Genomic DNA, 16,757 nt, shown 5'->3' with positions numbered 1-16,757 from the left:
AAGTGCACATATCTTCATAAACATAATGATCAGGATTGCTATCTGCTTCATTTTTCAAAAAAAAAAAAAAAAAAAACTGGTCCAGGAATTCAAATTCTGGCCTCTGCGTCAGGTATTAATTACTGTATATTACTCAATCATTGGACCACATTCTTCCAAAGTCATTACTTAATTAATCCCTTGCTTTGCAGATCTTTGATGGCGGCATTTCAGAGCTTGTGAGGGGGAGCTACACAGTGTGTGGTTCAGTGTCCCAGGAAAGGAAGCCCATGTGGAATGTAGGTGCGACAGGGTCTGCTGGAGAATCATTCCAGCTGGAGCCAGTGGCACAGTCTGCTTGTCTTTGTAGAGACCACATCAAACCATTCCAAATCCTGTCACAGTTACACAAAGCCTGTTTGGGAAGAAAATACGGCTAGAAACTTTTTTTTTTTTTTTTAAAGGTTGAAAGATCTTTTTTTCTTGTTAAAAAAATAAAGAAATAATAAAAAAATATATATATAATAAAAATGGCTTTTTAAAATACAAAAAAATAATGTCTATAGATAAGGACGGTGTGAGCAGCGAATGATTTGAATGATGTTTACATTTTGAATCTTCAAAGCAAAGGCATGTATTAGAAAAACATGTCCTAGTGCAGCACGCATGGCAAGGTTGTTTATAGTCAATTAGGGATTCGGCTGCAAAGCTGGAGGAGAGGTTTTAATCACAGAGCATAGTGGAAGAATGCTTGCCAGATACTGCGTTTATGAGTGGGAAGCAGCCTGTCTGGGGGGATTTGTAAGAATCAGGTGAACAAATGTTTGAGCTTGTGTCATCAGTGTAGAGGAATAGAAAGCAGGATGCGAAAAAGACAAATAGTAGAATACAGAGTACAATAGACGGAGAGTTTAGAGCACAGTCTGGTTTTAGTAAAGTGGATGTGTGCGATTTGTTTAAACGACACGGCAGGAGATGTGAGATTCCAGGTTGAGGAACGTCCTCCTTAGGGACACTCGCTGTCATGTCTGCCTTGGCTGTGTGATTTACTAAATGAACAAGAAACGTGGTTGTGTAAATCCTGCAGCGTGTGTCACACAAAAGGGGAGTAATATTATTAAACAGAGTGTCCAATACAAGTACTCCTCTGGGATACCCTTGTAAATGAAAGGGTTATGCCATTCATCCATTCATATATGCATTCTCTTGATTGGTTTCTATTGGTAGAGGAGAAATGGATTATTCAGCCTGGTATTTAAGAACAATAAGCTGACCAAGTACGGTGCTTCAGAAAGCTTTCTGGAAAGAAAGTAAGAGAAATCGAGAAGTGTGAAGAAGGGTCAGTTAAATTTAATTTCACCCTGGTTTGCTTCATGCTACTGTCAGGATCGTTTCCGTTCTGCCACCGTGCGCTGGCAAAGATTTCTAAGTCCTGTCCCTTTTTGCCCGCTGTGAGCAGGTTCATGCAGTCCTGAGACGTGGGCCACTGGCCTCATATTAACTCTGTGTTGCTTTCCAGCTGAACAAAGTGGATTGGTGCCAGCTTGTGTGTTTTCTTTCCTGTAATGGGCCTGTTTCACAAAAGCATTGCCATTGGTTAATTTGTAACATCTCTTGTAAAACACCAATCAAAAACCTTTTTACAGCCTTGTGTGTTTTTGGGTACAAGAGAAATATATATATATAATATTATAACTCTATATATATATATATATATATATATATATATATATATATATATATATATATTATTAGTTGAGAAAAGATAATTTGTCAGATAAAGCACAAATTTATCTTGAATAGGGGGAAACTGTAAAACGAGCTACATAATTAACCAAAATTCAAGTCCTAAATAATTATGAAGCTTATACATGAGAGATTCATCCACACTAAACTCTCAGTCCTTCATTTAAAACTGATATACACCAGGCCATTAATTAGGGAAATAACACTGCGGACAGAACTAGTCAACCAGAAGATTCTTTATATCTTAGTTCTAAAATTAGATAAGCGTTTCAACAAGAAGTTTATCTTTAGTGCTCCCAGAGTTTAAACAGGGTCTGTCCCTCATTTACACTCGCTGTCCTTCATGATGCTACAATGATTCATTCATAGACAGAATAGGAATTTCCCTATCATTTTTGTTTAGCATTAAAGAGGAATAAATATACCCTACCAACCAAAAAGCCACAAGCGTGCCCCCTCGTTCTAATGTCTGAAAGGTAGGTAATCCCAGTCTGTGTGTCATTTATAAAAATGTATTATGAAATATAGAATTTACTGGATACAACAAGCGCTACTTATTCCACTATTAGTTGTGCTTCACTTTATGTTGTATGTAAATAATAACCTTATTTATCATGATATTATATATCAATTTCGATTTTAAAAGCCAATTCCACAACAGGGCATTTTTTTAAAATGAACAAAAACAAAATAAATGAATTAAACAGTGATTAAGTAAGGTAGAAAAGGTAGAAATGCTGCAGCTATTTGTCTTGTTGTCATGTCCTCTCCTGCTGGTTTCGAACGACATCATCTGCTGGTCTGTCTGTCACACATACTGATCAAGATAACTGCCTTGAATATTCTACAAACTTGAATCATATTCTTCAGACTCTTATAGACCTTTGGATCGCTTTCCGGCATAATCCTTTAAACTGTTTCGTTATACGATCGATGAGGATCCTCCGTTCGTGTGCGCACTGGGTTACGAGTCAAAAAGCAACAAATGATTTATTGAATACACCACAGTCAGTTATAAAGACAAACAGCGTGTACAAACTAAAGGAATATTAGTCTGCGATACCTGAGCTGTAAAAAGAAATAATAATGCAAATACGGATCAAGTGAATTGTGCAGTCAGTGCTAATGACGCCACGAATAAAAACAACCTCAATTCTACACTTATCTTTATAATAGCAAGCACGCTAATACTCAACAAGCTTCTGAGGGCAAAGAGCTTTACTCTTGACCGTGCACAGACTGTTGCGCGAGTTAATCGATTGTTCATCTAGACTTCATGTAGATGTCAGTTAAGAGCAGTTACAGGAAGTCCCATTGTCATCCTGAAGAACCCTACAGTTTGTATTCTAATGTTTGCCTCCCTGTGCTATAAATACAGAGACATGGGAGTGATACTTCTCGGATACTAAGATAATTTTATTTAAACTTTTCATTTTTAAACTACTTCAAACTCAAGAATATTTAACTCAACACAAGAACTATTCAATCTAGCATTCAATTGCAATCAAATTAGGGGTTATTTTTAAATTGCAAACGGGGTCACAGGGCTGGACAGATTTTCTGGTTCCCAGCAGCTGTTACAAGGCATTTAAACAGCAGCACACAGGATTGACAAGGCAGCGAGCGCTCATGTTACATCCAGAAGCGCTTCCAGTGGTTGGAATATGAGGCTGGTAATTTCCCTTATTATTTTAAAGTGCTTGTTACCATTCTGATAACACTGTTCTGGGTTCCGTTGCTCCAACATACTTCCCTAAACCTGCCTGTTCTTTGCTTCAAACTTGCTTCAAGCTTCAGTTAGAGAATCCTACATTCCATTCAAATCAATGCATTTGACAGTAGGAGTTGAAAGGTCACATGATTTGAATGTAGCAAGGAAGGCAGTTCAGTCCCGGCAGTTAGGATTCTCCAGACAAGCTCAAATGCAGGTAAATTAATAAACATACTCCCTGCGCTGTTCATTCAAAGCCTCTCACACAGGCCTATGCTTAAAAGTTAATTCACACATTTTTTTGCATCGTTACTAAATACGCAGAAAAGGCAGAACTGCGTCTGTTTTTCTTTGTGCTTTTTTTTTTTTTTTTTTTTTTTTTTTTTTTTAAACTCAGACCTCAACTTCGCTTCTGCGAAATGATAAGCAGCCAGGCTTCCTGTGTATGTGGAAGCAGGTAATGCTCTTAAACCAGTCATGCTTCAAACCGACAGTCACTGCAGATGACAATTAATCATGGTAATAGAGAGTACAAGCATGTGAATCGAGACGCTTTGCACAGTCCCTTCTTATACCTTCTCTTGACTCTCTGCTAATAAGGTAAGCGTTGCTGTTTGTTAATTGTATTCACAAAGAAACAACTTGGACCAGATTTCTAAGCTAATATTACACCCATTACAAGTTTTTGTTGAGCAGGGTGCTAAGATAAAAGAAATCTGGATGTTACTACCAAAAGATTTAGCCTGGACTGATTCAGAAGTTTAGTTGATTTATCTTACAGCTGCTGGCATGGCTTCACCAGGGAATATAGTATCAGCATGGGATTTGTGTGTGTGTGTGTGTGTGTGTGTGTGCGTGTGTATAAATATATATATACACCCACACACACACAAAATCATTTATAAAAAAAGAAGAATGCGAAATGCTAACAGTGAAACAGAGGCAGGCTTTATAGATTGCAATCTGTTTAGAAAGCGCTGGTTGTATTTAATCCAGGGACACATTGTGTATGGTAGCAAATGGGAGTGTATTGTTTTTTTCTGGCTAAGGGTTGTCCTGATTTGATATCCATGCTGTGGTTTTATTGCACTCTAAAATAATTGCTGAAAATGCCTCTGAATTCCAGTGCATCCTATTCCTGAGGTCTTCCACTTGAATTCATAAGGAATTTGTGGTTATTAAACAAAAAACAAAAACAAAAAATGAAATCCTCAAGACTATGAAAATTATTACAAAATAAAATAACAACAATGCATTTGCTATAGAGATGTTGCTCCTATGCAATCCTATGAAATTCTTAGGACTTTGCAGTCATTATTTTAAAGTGTTACCATTTTCCATAACTTGAGTGTTTGCAGTTTCAAAACAGAGGATCTGATAGTTTTAAAGCAGAAAGCTTTAAAGCAGATTGCAATTGTATAAATGGGGGAAACATCAATTAAAATAAAATAATCCACGCCAATGTGTTCTTGTCACCCTGAAATGTAACTATGGCAGGAGAGCTAAGGTTCAAGATGACATAATGAATGGTTGCCAATGAGATATGCAATGTTTCTAATACCAATTGATGTCCGGTAGAGTCCGTCAGCCTTGCAAAAGAATGTGTCAATACTTCTGGGCACCAACGGGTATACATGTGCTATTATTTACAAGAGTCTCTGTCTGCTTGTAGAAAACAAAGGATTTCATGATATCATGGTCAGGATTGGGAAAGAAAAGTTGCATCAATAGTTCTGCCTTTTATTTTATTTTTTAAAGGTAAATGGATGGCCTGCATTCCAGTGGGTCAATCTGCAGAGATTGTGCTGTTTCAAACTGGCCCTTTATAATGGTGCAAGCTACTTTAAGCAAGGGCTTGGTGCATGGTGTTCTATGCATCCTGTAGTGAGCTTGAGGTGTGTGTATGTGTGCCGTGTTATTAGAAAATGTGCATGTTGAGCACTGTATTAAAATCTGTACACAATGCACTAAATCAGAACACACAGGGCCTGCGATATTCCCCTGTTCTGTGGCTCCAGTCAATGAAACACCCAGATACACTTATTTATTTCTATAAGCATGAAGACATGAGGGTGCTATATTACCATGAAATAAATACAAATGAAAAGTTACGAAGCATAATGCAAATCCCCTGATTGTTGCAGTTTTCAACATGTTCATTTGAATATTATTTTATCTCTGAGCATGTTTGTCTGCATGTAGCTAGCATGTGGAAGCAAGCAGTTCCGTGTTCAAGTTGGTTAATTGACGCTTTGCAAGTTGCATTACCTTTGAGAGAATAAGGTCACAAAACCCCCATTTCTGCATTGCCATCTGGTCGAGGTGCAATCGAATAGATACAAACAGGAGCTTGCAGAGCAAACCCACATATCATCTCACAATTAACTGTATTAGAAATGCAATAATGCTTCATCATCACTGGCCTGTTACCTAAACATCTATTGTCCCAGGCTGCTCTTTATCTGATGGGTGTGTTACTGTGGAAGTGTGAACCTCAGAATGATAATATTGCTACAAATTATCAGATCCTATTTCTCAGAATTTTTTATTTTATTTTATTTTATCAGCGGGGTGGTTCTGTTGATCAAATCTTGTGATTTTGTAAACTGTTTTTTTATTTATTTATCAGATGAATGGAAACTTGTTCTGTTGCCAGCTCTGCAGTGCATCTTCACTTTAGGAAATAGAGCTGACAGATGACTTAGAATGAATCTGTAAGATGAAGCTTACGGCCTCATGTGATTGATGCTTGCTGTATGCGCGGCTCCATGAGTCTTATATTGCAAGCCACAGCCTCACTACCGACAAAACTGTGTGTTTCTGTTACTCACTGAGGACCGGTGAAGTGCTTCCAAGCACATAAACAAACAAGGGAACACCCTGCATATGTAGTTAAGGTTCTACAAAGCGCATGCAGACAGTGGCTGCGGATCAGCATCACACAAACCCCTACCCAAAACTGTGAATCTGTGCCCAGAAATACAGGTTACAGTTTAATATTTACCTCAGTTGCCTCTAGTGGTTTGGAATTGGAACCTCTACTACCCCAATGTGGTTTTCAAATAACAATGAAGCTGCAGAATAGTTTTGCTAGAATAAAATGCTATATGATTTAATTCAGACCTTAATCACTTTGTGTATATTCTAAAAAGGGTCAATGGCAGTAACCACTGGACTGCAACTGCTATCCCTCCGTTCTGCCGGCCTTTCCCAATGTCATAGTGACTGCAAACCATGCAGCTCGACTAATTTAGTCAACACAGCCGTCCGTTACAAACTCTTTCCTCCTTACTGGCTTGTTTCTCAGACCACACTAAAGCTGATCTATGATCTGCGGTTAGGAGCCAAGCACATCATTTTAAAACACTTGGTTTGTCATGTGAGCCTGTGCCACCTCTTAAAGAGACTGTTTCCTCTTTCAAAGACTTCTAAAACAGAACACCAGTAGGTGTTGGCTTGGTTTTCAGCCTGGGTATTATTTTGAACCAGGAAGGAAGTTACCCCTCCTCCACAACTAGAACATATTAATAAAAGTGATTCAAAGAATCTCTCTGCAATCATAAGCTGTCTGCAGACTTCAGCTTTCATGGAGGGTGTGAGAACTTTGTATAAATTTATAAAGAAGGCTTCATTCGCTTATGGCATGAGGCAGTCTTCTCAATGGTACTGTACCTGCAAGAGGACATGGTGGACAGATTCAATTATAAATCTTTTTTTTTCTAAAAGAAGAGTAGGACATATATATTTTGTTGTACATGTTATTGAGAATTTTTTTCCAGTCTGCAATGGGCGGTACTGTATGTGTGTGTGAAGTAATCTAGATTACTTTATCTCTTTTCTCAGAAGACAGTCCTTTGTTTCTATACACTTAGGAAGCTGGTGGGATATTTTCATGCACAGCAAAATGTATATAAATAAATAACTATACCCAGGTGCAAGGCGCTCTTCGTGTTGTGTGTGCAAAACCACAGAGGGCTTTATTTCAAACATATCAGTTTGACACTTCTCATTACACCTTTGGGGTCATGTTTTTTCTTAATGGTGCCATTGTAAAGAAGTTCCTTGCTGGTAATTAAGGGCTGCCAAGAAGACAAGCATTTAAAAATGATTAAATACACACTCAAAAGAGAAGCAAGACTAAATGTTGGGATTTTTCTTATACAATTCAGTAGAATTTACTGAACACTTTTTGAATGTGCAAACAGTTTCTCTGTGGGAGAGGCGTCAGTTGTCAGGAGGGACTTTTTAGTGAAGGAAACTAATACAAGTGAGTCACAAAACTGACAGCTAGAATTTAGGATTGAGGCATTTTATATATATATATATATATATATATATATATATATATATATATATATATATATATATATATATATATATATGAACATAATTTAAACATTTTATTTAACATCATGTAAGTATATGGAAAACTACAGATTTAATGTAATTCAGTATGTTAACATAACATTATGTAACAAGTTTCATTCACCTTTATGTTGCACAATTGGTTCATTCTATGGGGTGATGCAAAGGTTTTGTCCAGAGCTGTATAGCAGTCCATTCTTCTTTATAAATGACTGAATCTGTGCGGTACAATATCATTACCTGACCTTCAAATTAGATTTCCGTTCCTAAAATTACAAGAAGGAGATACAAATTGCATGCAGTTGGCTTAAATGGAAAATTACACAGTGCTTATCCTCCATGAACTAATTACAGTGTAAAATAAGTTCTCATTGCAATGCATTGCACATGTCTGCAGTTACAGTGCTTAGGAGCCATAAAATACACATAAAGTAAACTGTGAGGACCCCTTCACTAATTCGTTGTCTTCAATAGTTCCCTGTTTCTTGATGTGTAAGTCAGACAGCAGAATGAAGAGGGAGCGCTGTATATAGAAAGCCTGTAGGGATGCCTTTTTAATTGTAGTCTTTGTGGGGAAAAGATTTGGAAGCACTGGTACCATGGAACTGATGAGTAACCATGCCTTTTCCTTTTCTATTACAGGACATAACTACTCGTCAGAGATGGCCAGCGTTTGGTTGACCCTGATAATTTTTGCATTTCTCTCACAAGCTCTTTTCCAAACCCTGACTGGGTCCTCAGTTTCCATAGATACATCACAGATCAGAGGAACCAGGGATCCCGGGACAACAGTGGAGGCAAAAAGTCCTATGAATCTGAAAATTACAACAGAAACTAAGGATACTGAACCTCAGAGCACAGCTTCATCATCCATCACCCAGAATATCTCTACCACTCAACATGATGCTGACAGTACAGTGGATCCTGACCAGATCACTATGGATGCTGCTGAGGAACCTACCACTGCTTCTCCTGAACCTCAGAGCACAGCCTCATCATCCATTACTCAAAAGACTACCCCTACAGTGGCAAGCACCACCACTGAATCCCCACAATCCAGTACAGCAAGAACAGATAGTGCTGCGTATGACACAGCAACAACTACTCCATATACCGATGATACAGAAACATCAGATTCCTCTGAGCACGACACAACAGAACCCTCAGAACCCTCTGCTTCTTCTGCAGACTTCTCCACTACGTCCGAGAGTAACTCAACCAACTCCTCCAGCGTGGTTTTAATCCTCAAGAAGGATACCACCACGAGAACCAGCTTGACCCCTGTGGCTGGAGAAGGGAGCTCCACCAGGACCACCACCCAAGCCAGCCCAGTCAGGGAGTTCCCGTGCTCGACCGCGCTCCCCAGGAAAGGGGGGCTGGTGAGCCATTGCCTGATAGCCATCGCTGTGCTGGCTGCGGTGGCCACCATCTTTATCATCTGCACCATCGTGTTGTGCACCAAGCTGTCTAGCACCAAGAGGAAGTACAAGATGAGCGAATGCCAGGGCACGGAGATGATGTGCATCTCTGCACTGTTGCCCGATGCGGAGACCTTTCCCAGAAACAAAGCCAAGAACTCCAAATCCAATGCCCGCCTGATCACAAATGTGGAAGATAGCGAGGGGGATGACCTCACACTTAACAGTTTTTTACAGCCATAACAATACAATACAAATGTATTTTTATGTGGCGCCATTCACGCCCTGGCATCCCAGAGCCCTGTACAAAACAAGAGAGCTCATATGTACAATATACTGCAGCAGCTACAACCAATTATATAAGAGCACGTTCAAAGCACGTTTTCAACGTAGCCTTATGATAACTTAATGAGAGAACAATTACAGTGTAAAATGTGGAAAAAAATATATGAATGTTAAAGAAGGTACTGCAGAACATTCAAAGACAAAACTAAACAAGGGAATATTGTAGCTTAACCCACTTCCTGTTTCAGGGTGTTGTTCTTTACCTTTGATTATAAATGCCATATTGTAAGTGCAAAAGGAAGGAGAAGTCAGATTGTCGTTTTTTTTAAACTTCCCTACAAAGCTGTACAAATAGCCTTACCATGTCTGAAACATACAAAGGACTTGTAAATAATCAGAGAACCATCATTTCTTGATAGAAAATGATGTCCTGTTGGCACCTTCATTGTCCAACAGCACATGAGTGGAAAACATGATAAGGAATGCTGGTCTACAGACACAAGAACAAAGCTACAGGCTGCTTGGGACAGATTGAATAAGCTCCAGTGCAACGTTTCAGCCCTTTTTAATATAAGCTGGGGTCCAGTGTGATCAGCATGATCTATATCTTATACTAAACATCAAAATAAACTTATATTTGAGCATCAAAAGAAACAGATCACTTATATTTGAGCATCAAAAGAAACTAATCACTTATATTTGGATAAACTTTACTAGATGTGACCGAAAAATGACAAACTCTGTTTTTTAGAGCAGGTGCAGTGACTTTTTAATGTAATGTAATGTACAATTGGCATGACAAAGATGCTGCAAAATGATCTGTCAATCTTGTGCAGGTGTTGTGACTCTTGGTCTCCTAGTTCGTGACCTGTCATTGACAGTGTCTGGTTATACCGTCTTGCCAGGTTTGAAATTGCTGGCTGTGAGCACCCATGACAGCGAGCCACAGTATGCTGCCCTAGTCTAGCCTCCAACATGCCGATTGCACGAAGGCGCTGCTTTCTTGACAGACGTGGCAGATTGGTTTTTTTTCTGTGATTTTCTTTGTTCTTGAAATGCATTTATTCTTAACAAAAACTTTTTTAGCTGTACTGTATTAATCTACACAGTTGTACAGAAACACAATCTTGTAATTGTGGATCACTGTACAATATCTCTTACTGAAACAAATAGTGCCATTTTACATAAACGTCCACTAAGGTTAGAGCCTTGAATAGAAAGAAAGAAGCCGGGAGATGGTGACACTCCCAATCTCAAACCGGTGCTGGGGAAGGTTATGATGGCGTTCAAAGTTTAGAGTGTATTGGAGATGGTTAAGATGGCTGGAGATGGCTAAGCCCTTGTTAATTTTGTACAGTTAATCTCTTCTGTATATGTATTGCAATGCATTTTGATCGGCTCAATGGAATTTTATTAAAGAATATACATAATAAGTATACAAATTTAAGAAAGTAATACGGTATGATAATTTGTAGAGTAGTGGCAGTGGTGTCAACACAGTGGAGGTCATTTTGCCAATATCGTATCACCTCCCTGTATTAACTGTATTACAGATCTTCAAAGCAATGCTTTAGTTGTCTAAACATATAAAGTATGAACAGATTTCAGTACTAACAACATTCAAGTTCTTCAATCCCAGGGATAGAGATTTGCACTGAGAGGGTTATTTTGCTGGTAATCAGGAAATGGATTTCAGATCATGTGTACAGCACACCATGTGCATCACCGTGCACATCTCTGGTCTTGAGTTTCCTGCACTTTGAAGTACTCTCACTGGGGCTGTGTGTCTGGACCAGAAGAGAACAAACCACAATGCCTAACCCTGGAGAGCTGTACCCTTCAACAGTGAAATATAGACCAACTTTACTGACCGTGGTCCCTGTGGGTAAACGGATCACATGTGGAATAGCCTTACATTGTTATATCCTTTAAATATAGTTAAAGAAGTCCACTTTTCTATTTTCTGACTTTTAAGCCAACAACTGGGAGCAGAGCTGTATATACACCAACCCCACCTGCTGGCCATGTAACATATGACAGCTCAAATTATTTGTAACTCTCCAGTACCTTAAAACTGCACATTCTACTAACAAGGCACTGTCTACCATCTGGGACTCATTTCTGCTTTTAAAGCACTGTAAAATCAAATATATAAACAAACCTGTTAATTATTAGCAGCCCTTATCAAAGATTAGCACAGTATTTTTGCAGTTTTATCTGGTATAACTATTTACCATATTTTAACCTGGTTTGCATTGTTTATTAATATGCTTTGCCATACCTCACTTTTCTTTACAGTGCTTACCTATGCTTTACCATGCTTTCACTGTGCTTTATTACACTTTGCTATGTTTTTACTATGGTAAACTTTAAAAGGGTGATTTCCGCAATGGAACAGATATCTTCTGTGCTTTGTAAACATGATAAAAATACATTAAAACAAATCTTGCTTTGAGTCAAAGCAGGCTCCCTCCCACCTTACACAGCCAGCTCACCTCCCCCAGATTACTTTGGGGCAGACAGTTGGAGACGTGTTGCTGTTCTGGAATGAAACCAGCTTTGTTTCAAGCAGCTTCACACTGCTTAGAAAAATAACCATGTTTTATGTGTTTATGTATTTGTTTGGTTTATCCATTCCTCCATTTTAATATCAATATTGTATTAATAATTTAGCCACAACACACTTATCAAAGGCTGGGGGTGGGGTGGGGGGTGGGTTACAAACACAGCATGTTATACAAAATGAGTGCCAGAAGTGTGCCTCTTCTGCACAAGTCATATTGGACACTGAAATCCATGCCTCCCATAAGATGAATAAAAACTGCAATCTGAAACTTTAATAAAAATGCCACCATTAATGGTTTGCTTTGACATGAGCACCCTTCTTATACGATGCACTGGCGTACTAGGGATATTGTGTAACGTTCTGTTCTTTGCAGCTATGTGACAATTAGCACAGTAAATGATGCAAGACAGCACTGGTGCAGTCTACTGTAGTGACTGTGCTGGGATGGTTTGGTAAAGCTCTTTGCAACTCCTGCTTTTACAATGTGCATTATGCAACCAAACTCCTCCTAGCAGAGTCCATACCCCACACCACTGTTATTAGTAACATAGCGACAATAGATAGAATCTTTCAGTTTAAAAGCTTCACTCCATGCAATTAACCTTTACAGGCTTTCAATCAGTGGAATTAGGATGGCAGGCGTGCAGCATTAGTGTCAGGAGTTGAGCAATCGATAATGCATGGGTTTGCTGCACACTGGAGTGCAGTAAACGGTAATTAGACAAAGATGCAACATCAAGCATGCTCATGTAAGAGCTTGCAGCTCCACTGACAGGATGTTTTAAAATGAGATTTCAGATTCTTCCACGACTGCTTCATATAAAACAGGGCTTCTCAAACTCGGTCCTGGGAACCCTCTGTAGCTGCTGGTTTTCATTCCAACCGAGACCCTTAACTAGACCCTTAATTGAACTGATAAATTGCTTAATTAGACTGTTTTACTTGTTTTCAGCTCTTGAACAGTTTGCAGATTTCAACTTAGCTGTAACATTTGATAAGTAACTTTAACTGCAGCTATTTAAGAGCTGAAAACAAGTAAAAATGTCAAATTAAGCAAATTATTAGTTCAATTAAAGTTCTAGTTAAGTAATTAAGAACTCGGCTGGAATGAAAATCAACAGCCACAGGGGGTCCCCAGGACAGAGTTTGAGAAGCCCTGATATAAAAGATCTTTATATATATATATATATATATATATATATATATATATATAGAGAGAGAGAGAGAGAGAGAGAGAGAGAGAGAGAGAGAGAGAGAGAGAGAAGGATTTGTTAGGAAAAGAGAACATAAACTAACTGGATGGTAAACAAAGAAATTAAATAACATAATCTGGTAAATTATGTGTTAAATAAGGGAAACTAGAAGTCATTAAACCTGGTTTGGAATAAACACTTTTGTTTAGCCTAGACCATACATGGCGACATTGGGACCCAGTAATGGTTACTGCAGGTTTAGTCAATAGACTAATTAGGGGATTAATTAGTTTGGTTTAAAAGGGTGTGCATGTGGGGGTTTCATATGGGTGATAGTAAGGGTTTGGTTGAGAGAGCTGGAGAGTAAATGAAGCATTGGAAAACTGGAACATGAACTATTGGAAAAGGTATTTTGGATTATGATTTGGATTGAAATTTGATGACGAGGTAACAGGTTTAGTGTGCCTTGTTATTAGTTAGGGAAACATTTGTTTAGATAGGGCCCTGGATCGGGTTAGGTTTTGTTTTGTTTATTTTGATTTGTTTGTAAATAATAAACACACGCTACGGCATTTCCCGGCACCCTGCGTCCAAAGTGATTATTTGGAGAAGAAAAATGTGTGACCAGCGAGCAATTGTATATAATACACCAACATGTTCTGCAACTGTGGGGTCACACAATGCTAAATACACTTTGCAGTTTGATCCTTTATAAAAACTTGTGTTATGGTAAGGACAGCTGCACTGCACATAGAAATATCAGTTTGTGCAGTGCAAAATTCAGTCTTAGAAAACTGCTCCAAAATATTGACTCTAAAAGAGGTGCATCAACAGGGATGTTCAATGCATTTTGTGTTGCCGCTAAGAAACACTGTGTAGACCTGTTTTTATTAAGGAACTAACATGTTTTTTTTTTGTCTTGTTTTTTTTCTATTTCATTTAAGAAAATGAAAACAATTCCAATGCCTGTTGCTTTGGAACAGAAGCTTTGAAAAACTCCTTGCTAGTTTGAGGTTACTTGATTGGCAGTAATCTGTCTTCCAGAAGTGGCTGCTGATTCCTTCAATTGACCATGTCCCATATGAATGGAAACAAGAAACATGGCTTGCCATGAACAATTAGCCTACACCAGATTTGCAGATGCCAGCTTTTGGACTGCATGTTCACTAGAGGCAGAATGCCCTTTGCCATAACTCTTCTCACAGTGGAGCAAATAAAAGAATGACTTTGTGCATGTTCCATTTCTTTTAGTGTTAGTCAAGTTGTTAGCTGTGGGATATTTAATCTTCAGAGGAGAAGGTTGAGGACCTTCATCAGAGGCACGAGTCGGCTGAAAGGCTCTTTTATCAATGGTGTTTAGACGTCCAGACTTAACCTTGCATTTCTTGTAGAAGTCATAACATCTGATTCCTGAACACAGTGACACAGGAATACACAAACAAGCACGCATCGCATGCATTTATTATATATCCTTTCTTTATCTTCCATTAGAATACACTGTGTCTCCAACTACTGCATGTTATAATACTCTAAATCAATTCAATTATGTGCTTAAAATATACCCCCATGTTATATGCCCCATGTGATTTCCTAATAATGTTAGTCTTGCAAATATGTAATGTTAGTTAGAAATGAATAATGCTTGTGTCAGGATAGCACTGTGGGCCCAGTTGTAAGGTAGCAAGAATTAGAGCCTCAGAGACAGAAGCTGCAGTGAAGTGCTGCTGCGCACATTTATTTACAAAAGTACACAACAACAGGAGCAAATAAAAGGTTAAACAAAACAATATGTACTACAAGCTGGGCACTTGCTGCCCCTAAACATATCAAACACACTCCTCCCACCAGACAGATGATGCCTCCTTCCCTTTATACACGTGGCCACTCCCCCAACTAGCATCAATACCCTAACTGATGAATGGCCACAGCTGTGATTGTTGGTAGGGATAGATTTAACCCCATCCCTGCCAGCCTTACATTCCCCCACACACACACTATTTCCAGCAACAGGGCTTCTGCTGTTCTAGGACGCAGAAATGACCTGATTATTTTTTGCTTTTTTCTTTCTTATTATTTCTTATCAAAACACTGACCACGCGCACATGTACTTGGCTTTTTAAACTACCCAATCACAGTCCACCGTTTCAGTGAACGAAGGCAATAGCTGTGACCCTGTGCCTGAGTAATAACTTTAACAGATTACTTTTTTAGAGTAACTTTCCCCAGCACTGTTTAGTGCACATCAGAAGGGGCAGATTGAAATGTGGGACTCCTTTGAATTGAAGATTATTCAAGTAGAATTATTTACTGGATCTCAGCTATGCTCTACAGTGACCTCTGCTGGAAGATATAGTTATAACACATATCTACACGTTTCACTGAAATGTATTTTATTTTTAGTTATTAGATTTTGTGTGTGCATGTTTTTTTTTTTTAATTTATTTTTTTATTTTCCAGTAATAAGCACAGGCATTCTAAAATATTCTTAGTTTCAATAACATTGCAGAAATATTAAAATGACAAATCTAAGCAGCGAATGAAATTGTTCTGCCAGTACCTATAGAAATAGAAGCAGACTCTCTGCAGGGTCAAGGTTTTACTAAAAACAGAATACTTTGACAACTAAAAACATCAGCAGGACTATCAGTGGAGTAGGCTTCAGAGTACTAAAAAAGGCATCATGTTGGGTCTTTTCGAGAGATTTACAGCACTATGCATTCGAGTTGTCTGGGTCGTTTCTATAAATGTGGTGAGGGCGGCTGTAATCGGGAGGTGAAATTAAAGGGCGAGTAGGGAGGCACAGATTTATAAAATAACGGGTTAGGAAAGAAGCTCTTGGGACAGGGTGCGCCCAATGCAAGGGCAAATTCCACCCTTTAACTGTACTGAATACATCCATGTTCTTATTTAGAACTGCAGCATTATCACGAATCCCCTGAATACAATACTCTATCGGTATATTTCTCACAATATCAGCAGTACTGTTCTGTACAGCACTGCAATAGAAGACATGTGAGTGCATCCTGGAGTTAGATGAGCAGCTCCTTGCAAAGAAGTGCCTTAAATGATCTAGACTGTGAAAACAGGGTCCTGCTGGAAATGCACTACTCCATGCTGAGCTTAAACACAGCCACTGTGTTAATTTCTTTGTGCTCTGCTAAAGGCCAATGTGCCACAGTGTAGGGACAGGCATCATTAGAAAAGACAACTCTTGAAAATTCATCAAAATTAATGATTAATACCATAGACAGGTTCATCCGGTCATTCCATTAATACTTGAGATAGTAATCTATGATGTTCTCCAACCCACTAGCAATACAAATCAGACAATTTGACAGATTTATGATAGGTATTTATATACCAGCTAAAATGTTACAGTCATTATTTGCATAGTTTTTTACTGTTTGTGTTTAATGTGCTATGCCCTGTATTTCACTGTATTTAATGTATTATGCATTGTTCCTCACTATCTTGTAAAGCGCTTTGTGATGGTG

The 16,757-nt window shown here is 38.6% G+C and overlaps 1 protein-coding gene across 1 annotated transcript; it reads left to right on the top strand.

Moving 5' to 3' along the window:
- The first annotated feature begins 3,918 nt into the window (after window positions 1–3,918).
- On the top strand, window positions 3,919–10,161 carry LOC121297403 (P-selectin glycoprotein ligand 1-like). Its single transcript, XM_041223720.1, has 2 exons — window positions 3,919–4,036; window positions 8,444–10,161. Exon 2 carries the CDS (start codon window positions 8,464–8,466, stop codon window positions 9,460–9,462), a length of 999 nt encoding a protein of 332 aa, XP_041079654.1. The 5' UTR covers window positions 3,919–4,036; window positions 8,444–8,463; the 3' UTR covers window positions 9,463–10,161.
- The last annotated feature ends 6,596 nt before the right edge of the window (window positions 10,162–16,757 follow it).

Source organism: Polyodon spathula, chromosome 22 (genome assembly GCF_017654505.1).
Source record: "Polyodon spathula isolate WHYD16114869_AA chromosome 22, ASM1765450v1, whole genome shotgun sequence".
Taxonomy (NCBI): Eukaryota; Metazoa; Chordata; class Actinopteri; order Acipenseriformes; family Polyodontidae; genus Polyodon; species Polyodon spathula.
This window is presented reverse-complemented; position numbering and strand designations above follow the sequence as displayed.